The sequence below is a fragment of the Babylonia areolata genome, chromosome 8 (genome assembly GCF_041734735.1).
Source record: "Babylonia areolata isolate BAREFJ2019XMU chromosome 8, ASM4173473v1, whole genome shotgun sequence".
NCBI classification, from domain to species: Eukaryota; Metazoa; Mollusca; class Gastropoda; order Neogastropoda; family Buccinidae; genus Babylonia; species Babylonia areolata.
In genome coordinates, this window is record NC_134883.1 from 47579401 (window position 1) to 47606900 (window position 27500).

A 27500-nucleotide genomic window follows, 5' to 3' on the forward strand; every position below is an offset into this window, starting at 1 on the left:
ACATACACATAAGAAATCCTTCATAACACCTACATATAGGTATGCGAATCAATCCAAATCTCAGCCTGAACTGCACTTCACTGATACATCCATAACAAGCAGTACTCTCCTCATGCTGACAATGCCATGCAGTTCATCTGGGAAACCTTTCTTTGGACACAAACATCAGCCATCACAGCACCACCACGCCCCAAACCAAAAACACACACTATCCCTTACAAGGCCCCTCCATGCTATGTCACAGGGAAACCCAAAAGCAGTTACAATCCCTTACAGGGCCTCTCCATGCTAAGACACTGGGAAACCAAAAGACACAATCCCTTACAGGGCCCCTGCATGCTAAGTCACAGGGAAATCGAAAGTAGATACAATCCCTTACAGGGCCTCTCCATGCTAAGCTACAAGGTTCACACTGTTTTTTTTAATAAAAAAACTTCCAAAAAAAACCCCCCAACAAAAAACAAAAAACTTACAAAACATTGAATGCAAAAAATTTGAAACGTCAGCAACATGGATGAAATGCTTGACATTTTGAGTGCCGGCATTTTCGTCACGAACATTCTTTTGGGATAAAGTTGTTGGGTTTTTTTTTGTTTTTTTTAAAATAAATAATTGTTTTAAATTCAAATTCACATGCAATATTCCACAGCTGGGTTTTATCGCTGACAGAAAAGACACATATTTCTTTTGTTATCAGTAATACAGAGGCCAAAATCTAAAACTTTTTTTTACGAATCTGGGTCATTCTTTACAAACATTAACTCTCTCCATACGAACGGCGAAAGAGACGACGTTAACAGCGTTTCACCCCAATTACCATCATCAAAATATTGCAAGTGGAAGGCTCTTATACTGAAGAGGTGAATGTTGACAAAGAATACCACAATTCTGACGACGGAAGCTAAAGGTTGGGTCATTCAGACACCCACTGGACATCCGAGGGGTCTGTGTAGAGGAGAAGAGAGGACTGGCCGTACTGAGTGAGTTAAAGGACTTTAGAAACCATGCCATTTTTTCTTCTCTCTCCTCTACCTCAACTCTGTGAAGGGACGTTGGGGCGCCGCACAGAACAGTTCACCACATTCCTCCAGGTCTGTCGGTTGTGAGTCAAAGCCTGGGTCTCAAACAGTCCCAAAGTCTCTGGCCTTTCATGCCCTGCTCTCATGGTGACCTCAGTTTCGATACTCCTCCACTTCCATGCTTGGGGTGAGTCCCGGGCAATATTAACATTTTTACCCGTCCACTCTTCGATGTTGAAGTCAGAAATAAAATCTATCCAAATGGGTAAACCTGTTTCAATCGCAAACCCTTGTGTCGTCATGCACTTTCGTTTTCAGCCTCGCGCGAAGGACACCACACTTCATTCCGTTTACAGTTTCGAAGTGCACAACTCAATACCCCCAAAGCAGCACTCCATTTTTAGACACCTTTCTAATGTGGAAAAGTTCATTTTAAAATCCTCTTCTATAGTCGACAAACATATATATATAATTAACATTTTTACCCGTTTTGGAGATTTTCACATATGTTTTGTACTGCCGACAGGTGAAAATGTTAATTATAATATAAGATAATATAAGAATGTCGAACCAGAGATGGTGGACACGTTTGTCAGAAACAGGTATACCCATTTGGGTAGATTTTATTTCTGACTTCAATATCGAAGAGTGGACAGGTAAAAATGTTAATATAGCTGAGTCCTGTCAATGTCTTCAGTGTCTGCAGATTCATGGGGGGCTGTTGTTGGGACGCTCACTCAGTCTGGCTCCGCGACTAAACCATTATTGTCATTAGCAGGGGGGCTTAGTAGGTGGTGTCCTAAGTACGTAAAATCAGAACAGGCACCACTGAACGCCACCGAAGTGACTCAGCAGCAGCGGTGCAGGGTCTCCCCTGGTGTGTGGCCTCCTGGCGACCTAACATCGATGGTTCCCTGCGGACTACCGACGCTGGGAGTGTGATGGACAAACCCAGGTGTGGCTGTGTAAGGGTGACTCGGAATGAGCGGTGTGGGAGCAATGCCACTGAAACGGTGCAGATGATGGGGCAGCAACGATGGGCGCAATAGCCGAGTGGTTGAAGCGTTGGACTCTCAATCTCAGGGTCCCGGGTTCGAATCTTGGTGACGGCGCCTGGTGGGTAAAGGGTGGAGATTTTTCCAATCTCCCAGGTCAACATATGTGCAGACCTGCTAGTGCCTGAACCCCCTTCGTGTGTATACGCAAGCAGAAAATCAAATACGCACGTTAAAGATCCTGTAATCCATGTCAGCGTTCGGTGGGTTATAGAAGCAAGAACATACCCTGCATGCACACCCCTGAAAGTGGAGTATGGCTGCCTACATGGCGGGGTAAAAACGGTCATACACGTAAAAGCCCACTTGCGTACATACAAATGAATGTGGGAGTTGCAGCCCACGAACGCAGAAGAAGAAGGGGCAGCAAAAAAACAAAACCAAAAAACCCCCCCAAAAAAACCAAACAAAACAAAAAAAAAAAGCCTGTGTCTGTGCAAATGGTTTCCCTGTCCACTGTGCAACGCTGTCAGTCCGCTTATTTCTGCCTTCCCCTCCATCTCTCCCTTCTCAGCACTTTCATTGAAGGGCTATTATTTTAGCAACACCACTGGATCTTGTTATGTGACTATACAAGCATCATTTTTTTTTTAATAAACTGTTAAAAACTTTTTCAACCTATACAAACCCAGCAGGAGGATGGTCTGTGATGCTGAAGATCTTCAGGGGAGGTGAGGGGGATGAGGGAGGGAAGAGAGGGAGGGATAAAGAAAGAAGAAAAACAAACAAACAACAAGCAACTTACACTGGTCATCCTGGTGACCTCAAACCCCAAGAGAGGCATGCTCTCTATGGCAGCCATGTCCTGCAACATAAATCACCCACCCCCATCACAACCCACACCCGTCAACCCTCATCACACCCAACACTTGTCAACCCTCATCACACCCAACACTTGTCAACCCTCATCACAACCCACACCTGTCAACCCTCATCACACCCAACACTTGTCAACCCTCATCACAACCCACACCTGTCAACCCTCATCACACCCAACACTTGTCAACCCTCATCACAACCCACACCTGTCAACCCTCATCACACCCAACACTTGTCAACCCTCATCACAACCCACACCTGTCAACCCTCATCACACCCAACACTTGTCAACCCTCATCACACCCACACCTGTCAACCCTCATCACACCCAACACTTGTCAACCCTCATCACACCCAACACTTGTCAACCCTCATCACAACCCACACCTGTCAACCCTCATCACACCCAACACTTGTCAACCCTCATCACAACACTTGTCAACCCTCATCACAACACTTGTCAACCCTCATCACAACAAACACTTGTCAACAGTCATCACAACACTTGTCAACCCTCATCACAACACTTGTCAACCCTCATCACAACCCACACTTGTCAACCCTCATCACACCCAACACTTGTCAACCCTCATCACAACCCACACCTGTCAACCCTCATCACACCCAACACTTGTCAACCCCCCATCACAACACTTGTCAACCCCCATCACACCCAACACTTGTCAACCCCCCATCACAACACTTGTCAACCCCCATCACAACCAACACTTGTCAACCCCCCATCACAACACTTGTCAACCCCCATCACACCCAACACTTGTCAACCCCCCATCACAACACTTGTCAACCCCCAACACAACCAACACTTGTCAACCCCCATCACACCCAACACTTGTCAACCCCCCATCACAACACTTGTCAACCCCCAACACAACCAACACTTGTCAACCCCCATCACACCCAACACTTGTCAACCCCCCATCACAACACTTGTCAACCCCCAACACAACCAACACTTGTCAACCCCCATCACACCCAACACTTGTCAACCCCCCATCACAACACTTGTCAACCCTCATCACACCCAACACTTGTCAACCCTCATCACAACACTTGTCAACCCCCCATCACAACACTTGTCAACCCCCATCACAACCAACACTTGTCAACCCTCATCACACCCAACACTTGTCAACCCTCATCACAACCAACACTTGTCAACCCTCATCACAACCAACACTTGTCAACCCTCATCACACCCAACACTTGTCAACCCCCATCACAACCCACACTTGTCAACCCTCATCACACCACCAACACTTGTCAACCCTCATCACACCCAACACTTGTCAACCCTCATCACACCCAACACTTGTCAACCCTCATCACAACCAACACTTGTCAACCCTCATCACTTATCAACCCTAATCACAACCAACACTTGTCAACCCTCATTACAATCCACACTTTTCAAATATTTCCTGTAATAATAACAATGATGATAATAATAATAAATAATATCAATAATAATAATAACAACAATAATTATAGTGCATTCATATAGCACTTACAAACCTCTCAGAAATTTTTACAATGATATGTCAGTCAGTACAAAGCGCATACACACACACACACACACACACACACACACAAGCAGAAGAAACAAACATATAGAGCAAAACAAGAACGCCAGAGAATCGACAGGCAGACAGAAAAAATACGAAAAACCTTAGCCGTATGAAGAGCACAGGAACAGGAGTCATGATGGCTGCCAGAAAAAGAGGGTGCTAGTCAGGGGGGCAAATGGGAGGTTACCTACTTCCGGGAGGTTATCGGCCGTAGCTACTTTCGTTTTCTCCGCATACACGGATAGTAGTCTGCACAGGACAAAGAATGCCAGACCCCTGCCGGAGTCTGCACTAGTGGGTCACGGTTAACTCTCTCCATATGAACGGCGAAAGAGACAACGTTAACAGCGTTTCACCCCAATTACCATCATCAAAATATTGCAAGCGGAAGGCTCTTATACTGAAGACGTGAATGTTGACAAAGAATACCACAGTTCTGACGACGGAAGCTAAAGGTTGGGTCATTGAGACACCCACTGGACATCCGAGGGGTCTGTATAGAGGAGAAGAGAGGACTGGCCGTACTGAGTGAGTTAAGTATGTGTAATTAACAGAGCCGTTTTCTTTTTGAACCCACCTCACTGGCCTTGTAAGTGTAGAGCACTTTCCCCTTCACCACAAACCACAGCCGTTTCCACTTCTTGTTCTTGGCCACCCACAGGTAGCCGCTCATGGCTGACCCTTCGTCGTTGGCATGTACCTGCACACACCACAGGTACACACTACAGGTGAGGGAAACTTCTTCTTCTTTCTTCGTGGGCTGCAACTCCCACGTTCACTCGTATATACACGAGAGGGCTTTTACGTGTATGACCGTTTTTACCCCGCCATGTAGGCAGCCATACTCCGCTTTCGGGGGTGGGCATGCTGGGTATGTACTTGTTTCCATAACCCACCGAACGCTGACATGGATTACAGGTTCTTTAACGTGCATATTTGATCTTTTGCTTGCGTATACACACGAAGGGGGTTCAGGCACTAGCAGGTCTGCACATATGTTGACCTGGGAGACCGGAAAAATCTCCACACTTTACCCACCAGGTGCCGTCACCGAGATTCGAACCCGGGACCTTCAGATTGAAAGTCCAACGCTTTCACCATTCGGCTATTGCACCCGTCGGTAAGGGAAACAATGTTCATTTATTAATCTATTCCTTCATTCGTTTTGATTTCATTTACCTTTGTTTAGCACCCAGCTGATCATGCAGGTCCACAACAGGACTGAAATACTACGAATAATGTGTGCGTGATGACAGAGAGGAGAGAGGGAGTGTGGGTGCGCAACGCTATATACATAGCCATAATCATGATCATTATTTTCAATCAATAAATTACTGAATCCTCTGTTGAATCAAACCAATCTATTTTTCAGTGAACGAGTCAATGAACTCATCAATTCACCACTCAGTGTAGCGACACGCTCTCCGTAGAGAGAGCAGCCCAAATTTTACACAGAGAAATCTGTTGTGACAAAAACCACTACACACTACAATACAATACTATACAGTACAATACAATACAATACAATACAGCAGACCACCACCTGACTAATCATACCTCCTTCAGCACGGAGGGCCGAGCCTGACCAGGCTTGCGTCTTTCCCGAGCACTCTTGCGGATCTTCTGGAAGCGGGCTTTGATGCTGCTGAAGCTGAGGCCTGAAGGTTCCGGGGAGGACGCAGAGGTCAGTGTGGGTGTGGTGGAGGAGGAGGCCTTCTCTGTGGGGGTGGTGGGCGCGGGGGAGGTGGGTTTGTCTCCCTGTGGCTTCTGCTCCTTCTCCAGTCCCTCCTCCACTTCTGTTACAACACAAATTTCTTCTGTTACAACACACATTTCTTCTGTTACAACACTGTTACAACACACATTTCTTCTGTTACAACACTGTTACAACACACATTTCTTCTGTTACAACACACATTTCTTCTGTTACAACACTGTTACAACACAAATTTCTTCTGTTACAACACACATTTCTTCTGTTACAACACTGTTACAACACACATTTCTTCTGTTACAAAACACACATTTCTTCTGTTACAACACTGTTACAACACACATTTCTTCTGTTACAACACACATTTCTTCTGTTACAACACACACATTTCTTCTGTTACAACACACATTTCTTTTGTTACAACACTGTTACAACACACATTTCTTCTGTTACAACACACATTTCTTCTGTTACAACACTGTTACAACACACATTTCTTCTGTTACAACACACATTTCTTCTGTTACAACACTGTTACAACACACATTTCTTCTGTTACAAAACACACATTTCTTCTGTTACAACACTGTTACAACACACATTTCTTCTGTTACAACACACACATTTCTTCTGTTACAACACACATATTTCTTCTGTTACAACACAAATTTCTTCTGTTACAACACACACATTTCTTCTGTTACAACACACATTTCTTCTGTTACAACACTGTTACAACACAAATTTCTTCTGTTACAACACACATTTCTTCTGTTACAACACACATTTCTTCTGTTACAACACACACATTTCTTCTGTTACAACACACATTTCTTCTGTTACAACACACACATTTCTTCTGTTACAACACTGTTACAACACACATTTCTTCTGTTACAACACACACACATTTCTTCTGTTACAACACACACAATTCTTCTGTTACAACACGCATTTCTTCTGTTACAACACACATATTTCTTCTGTTACAACACACATTTCTTCTGTTACAACACACATATTTCTTCTGTTACAACACACACACATTTCTTCTGTTACAACACACATTTCTTCTGTTACAACACACACACATTTCTTCTGTTACAACACACAAAGACATTTCTTCTGTTACAATGCACACATGCATTCCTTCTGTTACAACAGAGACAAAATCAACAACTTTTCTTTTGGGTAATTTTTAGAGGCGTTTTAAGTACTTAAAAAAGGTACATATTTTTTCTTACTTTACCAATTCAACAACACGTCTGAAATCTATAGCTATAAAAACTTTGCTTTCCACCACCACAGTTAAAAAAAAAAAAATCAACTCTTCATCCTCAACTTATGAATATTTTGCTAGCTTACCCAAATATCAAAAGGCCAGTTACGTAGTAGAATTTTCTGACAAATGAAACTGTCTGTCGTTATCAGTCCTCCCACTCCCACCCCAGTGAGCTAAGGGTGAGTTAACCCCGACAGAAACCCCGAGTGCTAAAGATGGAGGTGTTGGACGGCACAGGGCGCTCCAAAACATCACAACGCCGTACGTCATCACCGAATGCCCCTATGACCGAAAAATGCTATGCGACCTATAAACATGGAGTGATGGCCTAGAGGTAACGCATCTGCCTAGGAAGCGAGAGAGAATCTGAGCGCGCTGATTCGAATCACGGCTCAGCCGCCAATATTTTCTCCCCCTCCACTAGACCTTGAGTGGTGGTCTGGACGCTAGTCATTCGGATGAGACGATAAACCGAGGTCCTGTGTGCAGCATGCACTTAGCGCACGTAAAAGAACCCACGGCAACAAAAGGATTGTTCCTTGCAAAATTCTGTAGAAAAATCCACTTCGATAGGAAAAACAAATAAAACTGCACGCAGGAAAAAATACAAAAAAAAATGGGTGGCGCTGTAGTGTAGTGACGCGCTCTCCCTGGGGAGAGCAGCCCGAATTTCACACAGAGAAATCTTTTGTGATAAAAAGAAATACAAATACAAATACTTTAACCTTAGTAGCAGATGCAGTAGTAGCAGCAGTCAGAGACATGAAGAATTACCACCATGTGAGGGCGACATACACACCTTTGGCCAGTTTCTCAAAGCACTCGTCACAGACGCGGGCAGGTTTGTACATCAGGTAACGCAGCGGGGCTTTGTTCTCTGAGCAGTTGCCACATATTATCTGCACACACACACACACATCAAGAATTCAGCAATGTGTGACACCTTTATGATCAGTTTTAAAGTCTTAAAATTTGATCTAAAACAATCTTCATCAATATGATCTTTTGCGGCTTCTGGCAACAAGACCAATGAAAGGTCACTCTCTCTCCTTTCACACCAGTTCAGTGTTCCTTTGCATCGCCACCATCATCACTTCAAACTGAAAGTCATTAATGTCACCATCACCATGGATCCAGAGCCAAATGTCAAAATTATCATCAAACACAGACATGAAATGAACTACAAGCTATTCAACAATACCTGAAATTGATATAGGTACTATATAAAATGTAGGATACTATAATACACAGACACAGACACCCATACACAGACACAGACACCCATACACACCCACACACAGACACAGACACCCATACACACCCACACACACACACCCATACACACCCACACACAGACACCCATACACACCCACACCCACACCCACAGACACCCATACACACCCACACAGACACCCATACACACCCACACACAGACACCCATACACACCCACCCATACACACCCACACACAGACACAGACACCCATACACACCCACAGACATCCATACACACCCACACACCAACACCTATACATACCCACCCATACACACCCACACAGACACCCATACACACCCCCACACAGACACCCATACACACACACAAGGACTCACACGACCACAGGCACGGCAGTGGTGACGTCGCCAGGTGATGGAGAACTCGGCCAGACACAGCATGCACATGGTGACCCGAGCGTCTGGCACCCACAGTGGGGCCTTCGTGCCCAGCACAAAGTCCTTGTCCAACAGGGATGTCTGCACACACACACAGCAATGGTGTTGTGTTTGTTACATGTTAACACTTCACGCCCAGCACAAAGTCCTTGTCCAACAGCAATGGTGTTGTGTTTGCTACATGTTAACACTTCACGCCCAGCACAAAGTCCTTGTCCAACAGAGACGTCTGCACACAGCAATGGTGTTGTGTTTGTTACATGTTAACACTTCACGCCCAGCACAAAGTCCTTGTCCAACAGCAATGGTGTTGTGTTTGTTACATGTTAACACTTCACGCCCAGCACAAAGTCCTTGTCCAACAGAGACATCTGCACACAGCAATGGTGTTGTGTTTGTTACATGTTAACACTTCACGCCCAGCACAAAGTCCTTGTCCAACAGCAATGGTGTTGTGTTTGTTACATGTTAACACTTCACGCCCAGCACAAAGTCCTTGTCCAACAGCAATGGTGTTGTGTTTGTTACATGTTAACACTTCACGCCCAGCACAAAGTCCTTGTCCAACAGAGACGTCTGCACACAGCAATGGTGTTGTGTTTGTTACATGTTAACACTTCACGCCCAGCATTTGGCCCAAATGTAAACTTACGTCAATCTGTGATATAAGCCGAGTGTTGGGGCTAAAAGAAGAAAGTGCATCGACCGGGAATCGAACCCGGGTCATCCGCGTGGCAGGTGAGTATTCTACCACTAGACCACCGATGCCTCAACTACACACACACTAACACACACTCAAACAAACACGCTCACAGGTACACACACACACACTAACACACACTCAAACAAACATGCTCACAGGTACATACACACACACACTAACACACACTCAAACAAACACGCTCACAGGTACACACACATACACACAAACACACACTGACACAAACACGCTCACAGGTACACACACACACACACACACACACACACTCAAACAAACACGCTCACAGGTACACACATACACACAAACACACACTGAAACAAACACGCTCACAGGTACACACACACACACACAAACACACACTGAAACAAACATGCTCACAGGTACACACACACACACAAACACACACTGAAACAAACACGCTCACAGGTACACACACACACACTAACACACACTGAAACAAACACACTCACAGATACACACACACACACACACTCTAACACACACTGAAACAAACACGCACACAGGTACACACACACACACAAACTAACACACACTCAAACAAACACGCTCACAGGTACACACACACACACTAACTAACACACACTCAAACAAACACGCTCACAGGTACAGACACACACACTCAAACAAACACGCTCACAGGTACACACACACACACTAACACACACTGAAACAAACACGCTCACAGGTACACACACACACACTAACACACACTCAAACAAACATGCTCACAGGTACAGACATACACACCAACACACACTGAAACAAACACGCTCACAGGTACACACACACACACAAACTAACACACACTCAAACAAACATGCTCACAGGTACACACACACACACTAACACACACTCAAACAAACACGCTCACAGGTACAGACACACACACTCAAACAAACACGCTCACAGGTACACACACTCACACACTAACACACACTCAATCATACACACTCACAGACACACACATACACACACTAACACACACTCAAACAAACACGCTCACAGGTACAGACACACACACTAACACACACTCAAACAAACACGCTCACAGGTACAGACATACACACCAACACACACTCAAACAAACACGCTCACAGGTACACACACACACACACACTAACACACACTCAAACAAACACGCTCACAGGTACACACACACACACTAACACACACTCAAACAAACACGCTCACAGGTACAGACACACACACTCAAACAAACACGCTCACAGGTACACACACACACTAACACACACTCAAACAAACACACTCACAGGTACACACACTCACACACTAACACACACTCAATCAAACATGATGACAGATACACACTCACACACTAACACACACTCAATCATACACACTCACAGACACACACATACACACACTAACACACACTCAAACAAACACGCTCACAGGTACACACACACACACACTAACACACACTCAAACAAACACACTCACAGATATACACACACACTCAAACAAACACGCTCACAGGTACACACACACACACTAACACACATTCAAACAAACACACTCACAGATACACACACACACACACACACTCACAGACACACACACTAACACACGTCAGAACAGAAAGAAACAAAAGCCCCATGATGGGCAGTGTACCTTGGGTTCAGGCTGCATGGCCTTGAAGGTGTGATAGCGTTCAGAGTTTTCCTCAATGGCGTTCCACAGGGCCCGTAACCACTCCTCTCTCTCCTCAGGGGTGCTGTCAGGGGGCAACAAACACTCCCTTTATTTAACAGTTTCATTTCCAGACTATCGTCTCATTCAAGAACTAAATATTGCCCTGCGATTGAGTGCATTTGTTTCAGTGATGTGAGTCTGATCACCAAACACTCCCTTTATTTAACAGTTTCATTTCCAGACTATCGTCTCATTCAAGAACTAAATATTGCCCTGCGATTGAGTGCATTTGTTTCAGTGATGTGAGTCTGATCACCAAACACTCCATTTATTCAATAGTTTCATTTTCTGACTATTATCTCATTCATATTGCCCTAATATCGAGTACGTTTATTTCTGTAATGTGAGTCGGATCACCAAACAATCCATTTATTTAAGGATTTCATTTTCAGACCATCATCTCATTCATTCAAGAATTAAACACTGCCTTAATATCAAGTGCATTTGTTTCAGTGATGTGATTCAGATCACCAAACATTCCATTTATTGAAGGTATTTCATTTTCTGACTGTTATCTCTTTCATTCAAGAATTAAACACTGCCTTAATATCAAGTGCATTTGTTTCAGTGATGTGATTCAGATCACCAAACATTCCATTTATTGAAGGTATTTCATTTTCTGACTGTTATCTCTTTCATTCAAGAATTAAACACTGCCTTAATATCAAGTGCATTTGAGTAGGATCACCAAACATTTTAATATACATAGAAAATTATACTGTATTATTCTTTTGTCACAACGGATTTCTCTGTGTTAAATTCTGGCTACTCTCCCAAGGGAGAGCGTGTCACCAAACTGAGAGCGCCACCCGTTTTATTTCTGCTTGCAATTTTGTTTGTTTTCATATCGAAGTTGGATTTTTCAACAGAATTTTGCCAGAGACAACCCTTTCGTTGCCCTGATTTCTTTCACGTGCGCAAAGTGCATGCTGCACATGGGACCACAGTTTATCATCTCATCCGAATGACGAGTGCCTACACCACCGCTCAAGGTCTATCTAGTGGAGGGGGAGAAAATGCTGGTGACTATGGGATTCAAACCAGTGCGCCCAGATTCTCTCGCTTCCTAGGCGGACGCGTTACCACTGGGCAAACGCTCCAAACTGTGATCAGCTGTCCTGTGAGAGTGAGTTCTTGTCAGCACAAGGCCAACAGTCCAAAATGCCATCAGCTGTCCATGTTAGAGACAGGGCAGGCTGACGAGGAGTGGTCACCATGTTAGCACAAGGCCAACAGTCCACAATGCCATCAGCTGTCCATGTTAGAGACAGGGCAGGCTGATGAGGAGTGGTCATGGAGTGGGATGTGTGCAGTGAGGACGGTACCTGGTGGCCACAGTGAAGGACCTCTGGGTGGTGATGATGTTGAACTCATTGTTGAACTCCTCCAGCTTCGGGGGCAGCACCTGGTAACAACAATTCACACACCTGTCAACCAGCACACACACCTGTCAACAACAGCACACACCTGTCAACCACCACACACACCTGTCAACAACAATTCACACACACCTGTCAACAACAATTCACACACACCTGTCAACAACAACACACACCTGTCAACCAGCACACACACCTGTCAACAACAACACACACCTGTCAACAACAACACACACACCTGTCAACAACAACACACACCTGTCAACAACAATTCACACACACCTGTCAACCACCACACACACCTGTCAACAACAACACACACCTGTCAACAACAACACACACACCTGTCAACCACCACACACACCTGTCAACAACAATCACACACACCTGTCAACAACCACACACACCTGTCAACCAGCACACACACCTGTCAACCACCACACACACCTGTCAACAACAACACACACCTGTCAACCACCACACACACCTGTCAACAACAATTCACACACACCTGTCAACAACCACACACACCTGTCAACAACAACACACACCTGTCAACCACCACACACACCTGTCAACAACAATTCACACACACCTGTCAACAACCACACACACCTGTCAACAACAACACACACCTGTCAACCACCACACACACCTGTCAACAACAATTCACACACACCTGTCAACCACCACGCACACCTGTCAACAACAATTCACACACCTGTCAACAACCACACACACCTGTCAACAACAATTCACACACACCTGTCAACAACAATTCACACACACCTGTCAACCAGCACACACACCTGTCAACCACACACACCTGTCAACAACAATTCACACACACCTGTCAACCAGCACACACACCTGTCAACCAGCACAAAGACATCTAGCAACAACTGTACACACAGTTTTCCACTGTGGCATTCCACAGTGCCCACAGCCACTCCTCTCTCTCCTTGGGGGACAGACGCCTGACTAAGTGCGTTGGGTTACGCTGCTGGTCAGGCATCTGCTTGGCAGATGTGGTGTAGCGTATATGGTTTTGTCCGAACGCAGTGACGCCTCCCTGAGCTACTGATACTGAAACTGAAACTCCCTGGGGTCCATGTCAGGGGGCACCAATCACTCTGTTTATTGAACAGCTTCATTTCCTATTATCTGATTCACTACAGACTAAATATCCAGTTTTATTCAATTTACAGACTTGAAAAGGAACAGTAATCAAATTAACGCACACATGCACACGCACATTCAACTTTTTTCTTCAAACAATCCATCCAGTAACAAAATCTGACTGATGCTGTTTCTCACTTAATCCTCTTTCTGCCTGTGTGGCTTGTAAAGTGACTTGGTCAGGAGAATATGGTGACTTGGATTGTAAAGTGACTTGGTCAGGAGAATATGGTGACATGGCTTGTAAAGTGACTTGGTCAGGAGAATATGGTGACATGGATTGTAAAGTGACTTGGTCAGGAGAATATGGTGACATTATGGATTGTAAGTGACTTGGTCAGGAGAATATGGTGACATTATGGATTGTAAAGTGACTTGGTCAGGAGAATATGGTGACATGGATTGTAAAGTGACTTGGTCAGGAGAATATGGTGACATGGCTTTTAAAGTGACTTGGTCAGGAGAATATGGTGACATGGATTGTAAAGTGACTTGGTCAGGAGAATATGGTGACATGGATTGTAAAGTGACTTGGTCAGGAGAATATGGTGACATTATGGATTGTAAAGTGACTTGGTCAGGAGAATATGGTGACATGGATTGTAAAGTGACTTGGTCAGGAGAATATGGTGACATGGATTGTAAAGTGACTTGGTCAGGAGAATATGGTGACATGGCTTGTAAAGTGACTTGGTCAGGAGAATATGGTGACATGGATTGTAAAGTGACTTGGTCAGGAGAATACGGTGACATGGCTTGTAAAGTGACTTGGTCAGGAGAATATGGTGACATTATGGATTGTAAAGTGACTTGGTCAGGAGAATATGGTGACATGGATTGTAAAGTGACTTGGTCAGGAGAATATGGTGACATGGCTTGTAAAGTGACTTGGTCAGGAGAATATGGTGACATTATGGATTGTAAAGTGACTTGGTCAGGAGAATATGGTGACATGGATTGTAAAGTGACTTGGTCAGGAGAATATGGTGACATGGCTTGTAAAGTGACTTGGTCAGGAGAATATGGTGACATGGATTGTAAAGTGACTTGGTCAGGAGAATATGGTGACATGGATTCGGTTGGGACGAAAGGGGTAAAAAGAACACTAGTGACTGTGTGAGTTTTGTGAAGCACAACGGCGCTTACCTTCATGCCCTGGAGGGGCAGGATGTTGTTCAGCCGATAACCTGTCGCTGTGGGCGTTGTGTACAGCAGCACGTCACTGAACTGAAATAACGATCATTACCATTATTTTCATCATCAGCATCATTATCATCATCATCAATGTTAATATTATCATTACTATTGATACTTATTTAGCACCTGTCTTAGGTCAGAGACCAAGCTCTGAGTGCTTTTTACAAACGCTAAGTCCTTTGCATGACAGGATGCCCACCTGGGTAGAGCCGACTGACAGCTGCCATGAAGTGCTGACACTTACAGCTTAGTCTTTTGTGAAGGACTATGACTCTCAAACTAGGAGGCAAAATTGCACTGGCTCTTAGTGCTGCAGCCTTGTTGGCTAGTTGGCCTTTGGGAACCATCCCAACGCCGACTGTCCTAAAACCCTCTTGGCCGAGATAGTGGGGATGTACTTGGGCAAAACACTCTCTACTATAATCAAATTTTAACCCAAACAGTCAGAATAGCAGTTGCCTCCTCTGCTGTTCTGATGGTTATAGTCGGACACGACTGACTATCATATACATGTGGTTCTAGAGAGTCCACTCAGTCACAGGTCAAGAAAACGTTCTTTCATCCAAACACACCGCACACTGCCTTACAATCAGTTCACATGCACACACAGCACACACTGAATGAGTGAAAGAGATAGGCACACACGCACACACTCACTCGCAAACGCTCTCTCACTCAGAGAGAGGGAGAGAGAGATATGCATGCACACACAAAGAGAGATACCCCCCCCCCCCCCACAAGACACACACAAGAGAGAGAGATACACATGCACAAACAGACACTCACCTTTCAGACTCACTACCACCCCCCCCCCCACACACACACACAGACACCCACACAGTAAGAGAGAAAGAGTGAGAGGAGTGAACCACTGAAAACAAAAATCCATACAAGGACGGTGTTTGAAAGTTGGTCGATCCTGTCACAAGCGCATTTATTTCTCTGCAGTTGCACAATGACCTGATTGTGAATTTCACACAAGTTCTACACTTCATTACATGTGCGTCTTTGTCGTACTGCAACCATTTGAATTCTTACTCTCATGAACAATAAGACGAAAGTAATGAACTCTGCAGCAGTTGCCGATTTCGCAAAGATAAGATGCCGACCGAAAACTAGTGAAACGAGAAGCGAGCACTGCTATTTGATCATGCTTATTCATGTTTCGATTGACACCGATTTTATAGTGCGTCCCGCCGACTCCCTAGCCGAAACTGTAGTGTGTCCCCTCTCATTTCAGAGAGTCAGGGACACACATATGTGCATTAACGGAAGCCCTGTGTATACATATATAGAGAGAGATAGATAGATAGATATAGATATAGAAAGATAGATAGATAGATACTTCATACATACATGTATCTCTACACAGAGAGAGAGAGAGAGCGAGGGGGAGGAGAAAAAGAGACAGGAGAAAAAGTGAGCAAAGAGAGAGGCCTCTAAGGTACATTTTCTTATCAAAGAAGACAAAAAACCCCAAGACTCACCAAAACGAAGACAAAAAACAAACAAAAAAACCATGACTCACCAAAAAGAAGACAAAAAACAACAACCCCATGACTCACCAAAAAGAAGACAAAAAACCCCACCATGACTCACCAAAAAGAAGACCCAAAAAACCCCCATGACTCACCAAAAAGAACATGCGGGGTTGCATTTCCTTTCTGGACATCTTCATTAACTCCCCTTGTCGGATCAGAACCTGCACACAGCAACCTCTGTTTCAATCAAACACATTCTGACACCCTAGCAATGCTCCGGTGGAGGGTTGTACGAGTTAATGCAACAAAGCACTTATAACAATCTTCAATCATTTTTTTTTTTTATAAAGAAAGTGGAATGCAATAACATGTCAATCTGAAAGAAAAAGGACTTTAAAATGCAGCTAAATTATGCTTCTTATAACTTGTCAACATTTCTGGAACTTTTCCAGCCGAAACTGAGGCAGAAATCGCATCCTGAATGCAGGAAAGAAAAAAAATATGGCACCCCTTCTGTCTGGCATTACAAGAAAGCCTGTTTGGTGAAAATGGTAAATGTCGTGGAGACTTGATCACCTGTTTATGAACACGATAACCACATGCACTTTTCACAGCCTGCTGTATCTTTTGACCACTAATACTGCAAGTAATGGATTAAACACAGTTCAAGTTAAATGACAAATGTATGCCTGTGTGTATTTATCATGTAAATTGAGAGCTGCACACGATGTCAGACAGGGATACAAGGCAAGGGGAAGAACTCACCCTTCCTGGTTGAATGACCTCAAACTGACCAATCAGGGACCTTTGGATCTCCAGCAGCTTCTGAACATTGTCCTGTCACCACAGAGAAAATCATCACTGTCTTGTCACCACACACACACATACAGACACATACACACAAACACACACAAACACATAAAGTTATACATACACACACACATGCACACACATACATACAAACACACACGCACATGCACACACGCACACACACATACACACAAACACACACGCACACACACATACACAAACACACACACACACACACATGCAAACACATACACACACACACAAACATTCATGCATAGACACAGAAATTTATTACATGTGGAAAAAATAGATATGGATTCATAGAATACATATATGGAAATGAGTGCCTTAATTATGAAAAGATTGCTTGATACATTGACCAAACACAGTAATCAACACATGACAACACTCACACCAATACATAGACCAAACACAGTAATCAACACATGACAACACTCACACCAATACACAGACACCAAACACAGTAATCAACACATGACAACACTCACACCAATACACACACACCAAACACAGTAATCAACACATGACAACACTCACACCAATACACAGACACCAAACACAGTAATCAACACATGACAACACTCACACCAATACATAGACACCAAACACAGTAATCAACACATGACAACACTCACACCAATACACACACACACACACACACACACCAAACACAGTAATCAACACATGACAACACTCACACCAATACACACACACACACACCAAACACAGTAATCAACACATGACAACACTCACACCAATACACACACACACACACCAAACACAGTAGTCAACACATGACAACACTCACACCAATACACACAGACCAAACACAGTAATCAACACATGACAACACTCACACCAATACATAGACACCAAACACAGTAATCAACACATGACAACACTCACACCAACACACAGACAGAAGAGAAACACATGACAACACTCACACCAACACACAGACAGAAGAGAAACACATGGCAACACTCACACCAATACACAGACAGAAGAGAAACACATGGCAACACTCACACCAACACACAGACAGAAGAGAAACACATGACAACACTCACACCAATACACAGACAGAAGAGAAACACATGACAACACTCACACCAACACACAGACAGGACAGAAGAGAAACACATGATATGACAACACTCACACCAACACACAGACAGAAGAGAAACACATGACAACACTCACACCAACACACAGACAGGACAGAAGAGAAACACATGACAACACTCACACCAACACACAGACAGAAGAGAAACACATGGCAACACTCACACCAACACACAGACAGAAGAGAAACACATGACAACACTCACACCAATACACAGACAGAAGAGAAACACATGACAACACTCACACTAACACACAGACAGGACAGAAGAGAAACACATGGCAACACTCACACCAATACACAGACAGGACACAAGAGAAACACATGACAACACTCACACCAACACACAGACAGAAGAGAAACACATGACAACACTCACACCAATACACAGACAGGACACAAGAGAAACACATGACAACACTCACACCAACACACAGACAGGACAGAAGAGAAACACATGACAACACTCACACCAACACACAGACAGGACAGAGGAGAAACATATGACAACACTCACACCAACACACACACAGACAGAAGAGAAACACATGACAACACTCACACCAACACACAGACAGGACAGAAGAGAAACACATGACAACACTCACACCAACACACAGACAGGACAGAAGAGAAACACATGACAACACTCACACCAACACACAGACAGGACAGAAGAGAAACACATGACAACACTCACACCAACACACAGACAGGACAGAAGAGAAACACATGACAATACTCACACCAACACACACACAGACAGAAGAGAAACACATGACAACACTCACACCAACACACAGACAGAAGAGAAACACATGACAACACTCACATAACACACAGACAGGACAGAAGAGAAACACATGACAACACTCACACCAACACACACACAGACAGAAGAGAAACACATGACAACACTCACACCAACACACAGACAGGACAGAAGAGAAACACATGACAACACTCACACCAACACACAGACAGGACAGAAGAGAAACACATGACAACACTCACACCAACACACAGACAGAAGAGAAACACATGACAACACTCACACCAACACACAGACAGAAGAGAAACACATGACAACACTCACACCAACACACAGACAGAAGAGAAACACATGACAACACTCACACCAACACACAGACAGAAGATCAGTTTCAGTTTCACTTTCTCAAGGAGGCGTCACTGCGTTCGGACAAATCCATACACGCTACACCACATCTGTTGAGCAGATGCCTGACCAGCAGCATAACCCAACGCGCTTAGTCAGGCCTTCAGTGCATGCTTACATATTTGTGTACCTATGAAAGTGGATTTCATTTTACGTAATTTCGCCAGAGGACAACACTCTCGTTGCCATGGGTTCTTTTTCAGTGCGCCAAGTGCGTGCTGCACACGGGACCTCGGTTTATCGTCTCATCCGAAAGACTAGACGCTCAGTTTGATTTTCCAGTCAAACTTAGGAGAAAGGGCGAGAGCGGGATTCGAACCCACACCCTCACGGACTCTCTGTATTGGCAGCTGAGCGTCTTAACCATTCTGCCACCTTCCTCCTAGACAGAAGAGAAACACATGACAACACTCACACCAACACACACACAGACAGAAGAGAAACACATGACAACACTCACACCAACACACAGACAGAAGAGAAACACATGACAACACTCACACCAATACACAGACAGGACACAAGAGAAACACATGACAACACTCACATAACACACAGACAGGACAGAAGAGAAACACATGACAACACTCACACCAATACACAGACAGGACACAAGAGAAACACATGACAACACTCACACTAACACACACACACACACCGACAGACAGGAAGGAAGGAAGATAAAGGAAGACGCTCACCCCATGGCGCATGCTCTCATTGGCATGGTCTGCCACCTCACTCACAATGTTCAAGGCAGCTGCAACGGACAATGCAAACTGTCATTGGCATCCTTCGTAGCTCTGTGTGGTGTGTGTGTGTGTGTGTGTGTGTGTGTGTGTTTGGAGGGGGGACAGGGGGGGAAAACGGGGGTGGAGTTGTGTGTGTTGACATTCACAGATGACATGCATGGGGTTAATGACATCACCACAAATGTGTGATGTGTGTGTGTGAGGGAGAGGGGGGGTTAGGGGGAAAGGGGGGTGGAGTTGTGTGTGTTGACATCAAATGTGTGGTGTGTGTGTGTGTGGGAGAGGTGGGGGGGGGGAGGTTAGGGGGAAAGGGAGGTGGAGTTGTGTGTGTTGACATTCACAGATGACATGCATGGGGTTAATGACATCACCACAAATGCAAGTCACTTCAGAAGTAAATCAGTGTGCGCATACCTTTGTGTGTGTGCATGTGTGACAGTGTGTGTGTGTGTGTGTGTGTGTACACATTTCCTTCCTCATGCTGAGTGTGTATGTCTGTCATTGCTTGAACTTATGTACAGCTGCTTGTGTACTGTTTTAGTGTTATCACTTTAACATAATTCTGAAGTGCGCTTACCTCGTTGGAATTAAAACAACTTTAATCCCCATTATTACTAATATTGAAACAATACATTTTCGAACACACACACACACACATACAGCACACACACACACAACCTCACACACACACACACTCTGAGACACACAGCAAGCATGCTCACATAAATACTGGCACACACAGACATATGAATCAACTCACTGATTGTATCTTTATAATCTGGACTCTCTGGGGTGAGGTGTTTGAGATAATCTGAAAAATAAAAACCACAACCACCAGATACCAGTCATGTAGCCATGAACAACAACACAAGGAAAAAAAACACATAGTTAAGAAGTGACAACCAAACAACAAATCCCAACTACTGAAAGTGTCTTATTTGCACTGACCACCACTGTCATTACAGTCAACCATGTAAAGATTTACAGTGTCTTATTTGCACCGACCACCACTGTCATTACAGTCAACCATGTAAAGATTTACAGTGTCTTATTTGCACCGACCACCACTGTCATTACAGTCAACCATGTAAAGATTTACAGTGTCTTATTTGCACCGACCACCACTGTCATTACAGTCAACCATGTAAAGATTTACATTGTCTTATTTGCACCGACCACCACTGTCATTACAGTCAACCATGTAAAGATTTACATTGTCTTATTTGCACTGACCACCACTGTCATTACAGTCAACCATGTAAAGATTTACAGTGTCTTATTTGCACTGACCACCACTGTCATTACACAAGCATGTAAAGATTTACATTGTCTTATTTGCACCGACCACCACTGTCATTACAGTCAACCATGTAAAGATTTACATTGTCTTATTTGCACTGACCACCACTGTCATTACAGTCAACCATGTAAAGATTTACAGTGTCTTATTTGCACCGACCACCACTGTCATTACAGTCAACCATGTAAAGATTTACATTGTCTTATTTGCACTGACCACCACTGTCATTACAGTCAACCATGTAAAGATTTACATTGTCTTATTTGCACTGACCACCACTGTCATTACAGTCAACCATGTAAAGATTTACAGTGTCTTATTTGCACCGACCACCACTGTCATTACAGTCAACCATGTAAAGATTTACATTGTCTTATTTGCACTGACCACCACTGTCATTACAGTCAACCATGTAAAGATTTACAGTGTCTTATTTGCACCAACCACCACTGTCATTACAGTCAACCATGTAAAGATTTACATTGTCTTATTTGCACTGACCACCACTGTCATTACAGTCAACCATGTAAAGATTTACAGTGTCTTATTTGCACTGACCACCACTGTCATTACAGTCAACCATGTAAAGATTTACATTGTCTTATTTGCACTGACCACCACTGTCATTACAGTCAACCATGTAAAGATTTACAGTATCTTATTTGCACTGACCACCACTGTCATTACAGTCAACCATGTAAAGATTTACAGTGTCTTATTTGCACTGACCACCACTGTCATTACAGTCAACCATGTAAAGATTTACAGTGTCTTATTTGCACTGACCACCACTGTCATTGCAGACAACGATGTAAAGATTTACAGTGTCTTATCTGCACTGACCACCACTGTCATTGCAGACAATGATGTAAAGATTTACAGTGTCTTATCTGCACTGACCACCACTGTCATTGCAGACAACGATGTAAAGATTTACAGTGTCTTATCTGCACTGACCACCACTGTCACTGCAGACAACGATGTAAAGATTTACAGTGTCTTATCTGCACTGACCACCACTGTCATTGCAGACAATGATGTAAAGATTTACAGTGTCTTATCTGCACTGACCACCACTGTCACTGCACAAGCATGTAAAGAGAGCAGGAGAAAGTGAGAACCTTGAGGCAGCAAGGCAAGACCGGCTGACGCCTGAGGCTTTACAGGAGAATGGCAGACATGGGGGTGTTCAAGGCAGTCCACATGTATACATCTATGTTTAACTCTCTCCATACGAACGGCGAAAGAGACGACATTAACAGCGTTTCACCCCAGTTACCATCATCAAAATATTGCAAGCTGAAGGCTCTTATACTGAAGAGGTGAATGTTGACAAAGAATACCACAATTCTGATGACGGAAGCTAAAGGTTGGGTTATTGAGACACCCACTGGACATCCGAGGGGTCTGTGTAGAGGAGAAGAGAGGACTGGCCGTACTGAGTGAGTTAACCATAGTCATAAGAGAGAATTCCTGAGTGAACACAAACACATGTTTTTTTTCTTCTTCTTTTTTTCAAGTGTTTGGGTTAACTATTCCAAGTATTTTACAGACAAGAAATTACAGTAATTTTCTGAAACAATAACAGAACGTTCACCATTTTAAAATACACACCAAAACAACCTCCCTAATGCTACAGTAAGCTCCAAAGCCCTGTTCACCAAAAACATAACAGCTGACAAAAAAAGCAAGCACACACACTATCCCAACTCCTCTTCCACTACCAACACAGGGAACTACCTTGCAGGAGCAGCTTGTACTGTGGGATTCGCTGGATGGGCTTCAGCATGTAGTGTTTGAGAGCCAGACTGGCACACCGTGGACTCAGCTGAAAGAGAAACAAGTCAGATCATTCAGCATGTAGTGTTTGAGAGAAGCAAGTCAGATCATTCAGCATGTAGTGTTTGAGAGAAGCAAGTCAGATCATTCAGCATGTAGTGTTTGAGAGAAGCAAGTCAGATCATTCAGCATGTAGTGTTTGAGAGAAACAAGTCAGATCATTCAGCATGTAGTGTTTGAGAGAAGCAAGTCAGATCATTCAGCATGTAGTGTTTGAGAGAAGCAAGTCAGATCATTCAGCATGTAGTGTTTGAGAGAAGCAAGTCAGATCATTCAGCATGTAGTGTTTGAGAGAAACAAGTCAGATCATTCAGCATGTAGTGTTTGAGAGAAACAAGTCAGATCATTCAGCATGTAGTGTTTGAGAGAAACAAGTCAGATCATTCAGCATGTAGTGTTTGAGAGAAACAAGTCAGATCATTCAGCATGTAGTGTTTGAGAGAAACAAGTCAGATCATTCAGCATGTAGTGTTTGAGAGAAACAAGTCAGATCATTCAGCATGTAGTGTTTGAGAGAAACAAGTCAGATCATTCAGCATGTAGTGTTTGAGAGAAGCAAGTCAGATCATTCAGCATGTAGTGTTTGAGAGAAGCAAGTCAGATCATTCAGCATGTAGTGTTTGAGAGCCAGACTGGCACACCGTGGACTCAGCTGTAAGAGAAACAGGTCAGGTCACCAGTTTCAGTTTCTGTTTCTCAAGGAAGCGTCACTGCGTTCAGACAAATCCATACATATATGTCTTATCACGTCAACTTAACAGATACCTGACCAGCAGCAAAACCCAGTGTGCTTGTAAGGCCTTGAGCGCATGCCTTTTTATTTGTGTATTCATACCTATCAAAGTGGACTTCTTCTACATGTGGAAGATGTGATGGCCTAGAGGTAACGCGTCCGCCTAGGAAGTGAGAGAATCCGAGCACGCTGGTTCGAATCACGGCTCAGCTGCCGATATTTTCTCCCCCTCCACTAGACCTTGAGTGGTGGTCTGGACGCCAGTCCTTCAGATGAGACAATAAACCGAAGTCCCGTGTGCAGCATGCACTTAGTGCACGTAAAAGAACCCACAGCAACAAAAGGGTTATTCCTGGCAAAATTATGTCGAAAAATCCACTTCGATAGGAAAAACAAATAAAACTGCACGCAGGAAAAAATACAAAAAAAGAATGGGTGGCGCTGTAGTGTAGCGACGCGCTCTCCCAGCCCGAATTTCACACAGAGAAATCTGTTGTGATAAAAAGAGAAATACTTCTTCTTCTTCTGCGTTCACTCGTATGCACACGAGTGGGCTTTTACGTGTATGACCGTTTTTACCCCGCCATGTAGGCAGCCATACTCCGTTTTCGGGGGTGTGCATGCTGGGTATGTTCTTGTTTCCATAACCCACCGAACGCTGACATGGATTACAGGATCTTTAACGTGCGTATTTGATCTTCTGCTTGCATATATACACGAAGGGGGTTCAGGCACTAGCAGGTCTGCACATATGTTGACCTGGGAGATCGTAAAAATCTCCACCCTTTACCCGCCAGGCGCCGTCACCGTGATTCGAACCCGGGACCCTCAGATTGACAGTCCAACGCTTTAACCATTCGGCTATTGCGCCCGTCAAGAGAAATACAAATACAAATAATTTTGCCAGAGGACAACACTTTTGTTCCCATGGGCCAGTCGTCAGTGCACCAAGTGCGTGCTGCACACGGAACCTCGGCTTATTGTCTCATCTGAATGACCAGATGCTCAGTTTGATTTTCCAGTCAAACCTGGGAGAGAGGGTGACAGCAAGCATGGAATCCGGACTGTGACCGACTCTTTATTGGCAGATAAGCATCTTAACCATTCTGCCACCTTGTTCCATGTCATCAGGTTGCCATGGCGAAGTGGTTAACATCACAGACTGACGACTGGGTGGATGCGGGTTCGATCCCCATCAAAGGTGGGTTATTACTGCCCCTGGTTGCTTCCTACCCACAGCTGAGTGTGCTGGGGACTCCAAGGGGGAGTGTGGGACCACACAGTCATGGCTCATCCCCTTCATGGATGTGTCTTTGGGACTGCTGCTTGAGTTTCCTGACCAACACTGCAGGTGCCTGTATCTCTTGGGCCTGGTTGATGCTGGGGAAGGTTATGACAGTACAGCCTGACACTCACACACACACACACACACACACACACTCTCAAGACACACACGCACACACACATACACATATTACACACACACACACACACACACACACACACACACTCAGATACACACATATACACATATTACACACACGAACACACACACACACACACTGACACACACAACAGAATGGAAATGATGACATAGACTCACCATCTTCACATGCTCTGGCCCCTGAACAATTCACACTACACTGTACACTGTCTCCTTTCTACCTACACACTGTTTCTTCATCCACAGAAGTGCTACAACATTCAAAGCAAATGCTCAAGAACTTTATCTTGGGGAGACATATCTATAAGATTCATTTTCCACACAATTTAGTCACAGCAACACTTTGAAACAAAGATTCATTGCCTGAAGCAACGATTCATTGCCTACCTTATCTAGACACAAATATGCCTTGAAATAAACTGAATTTCGCTACACACACAACTGGACACAAGTAAAACGATTCCCAATACTCACTTCAAACTGCTGCAGTGCCATGCCAAAACCGTTGTGCTTCTTGCAGGTTTCATCCAGAAGCGCTGTCGCATGTTCAAAGTTCCGGATGTACGAAGAATACAGCTTCAGAAATGGACCTTTCTTCACAAAGATGTCGGCTATCTTTTTCTGCTTATCCCTGCGAAGGATGAAAACATTGTAACAGACAGACAGACAGGTAGGCACACACACACACACACACACACACACACACACACACACACAAAGCACTGATTAATCAGGACGATTACACAGACTCACTTTGTTCATGCATGACGAACAAGTCAAAAAAGAATGGACACAAACTGAACAGTCATATGTGTGTGTATGTGTGAATGTGTGTCTGCATTTTTTACATTTACTTGCTTATTTATCATCATTGTTGTCTTTTTTTATTTATTTATCCATTTATTTTATTATTATTATTATTATCATTATTATTATTTATTCATTCATTTATTTGTTTTATTTTAAAAAAAATTATATTATTATTATTTATTTATTTATATATTTATTTATTTACTTTATTTTACTTTGTACTCTTATAGTTGACTTCATCAAGTTTTTGCGCCTTATACATATTATAATTATTATTAGTAGTTCTTTTTTTTTTTTTCTCAAGGCCTGACTAAGCGCGTTGGATTACGCTGCTGGTCAGGCATCTGCTTGGCAGATGTGGTGTAGCGTATATTGATTTGTCCGAATGCAGTGACGCCTCCTTGAGCTACTGAAACTGAAACTGAAATTGAGCAGCCATAATGAAGTAGACACAGAACATGTGAATCAGAAATTATCATACAGGAATATTAATTACAGCATTGTTCTAATAACATGTTAAGTTCAGTTAATCACTTGATTTGAACTGTACAAGGACAGAGGGAGAATCTGTCTTTTTAAAATTACCGTAAAGTTCGGTCTATTGAGTGCACTGGTATATAAGCCGCACCCACTAAATTTTGGAAAAAATTGAA

General features: G+C 43.8%; 1 protein-coding gene across 1 annotated transcript in view; it reads right to left on the bottom strand.

Annotated features, from left to right (window-relative positions):
• The window catches only part of LOC143284890 (uncharacterized), a 73495-nt gene that overhangs the window by 8321 nt on the left and 37674 nt on the right, over window positions 1-27500 (bottom strand). Inside the window, exons 7-20 of the mRNA XM_076592010.1 lie at window positions 26512-26668; window positions 23762-23849; window positions 21482-21532; window positions 20671-20729; window positions 17604-17675; window positions 16991-17059; window positions 15307-15387; window positions 12928-13007; window positions 11522-11624; window positions 9088-9228; window positions 8278-8377; window positions 6040-6278; window positions 5060-5182; window positions 2820-2879 (exon numbers count right to left, since the gene is read on the bottom strand). Coding sequence (XP_076448125.1) covers window positions 2820-2879; window positions 5060-5182; window positions 6040-6278; window positions 8278-8377; window positions 9088-9228; window positions 11522-11624; window positions 12928-13007; window positions 15307-15387; window positions 16991-17059; window positions 17604-17675; window positions 20671-20729; window positions 21482-21532; window positions 23762-23849; window positions 26512-26668 — 1423 coding nt within the window. The remainder of the gene's footprint in view (window positions 1-2819; window positions 2880-5059; window positions 5183-6039; window positions 6279-8277; window positions 8378-9087; window positions 9229-11521; window positions 11625-12927; window positions 13008-15306; window positions 15388-16990; window positions 17060-17603; window positions 17676-20670; window positions 20730-21481; window positions 21533-23761; window positions 23850-26511; window positions 26669-27500) is intronic.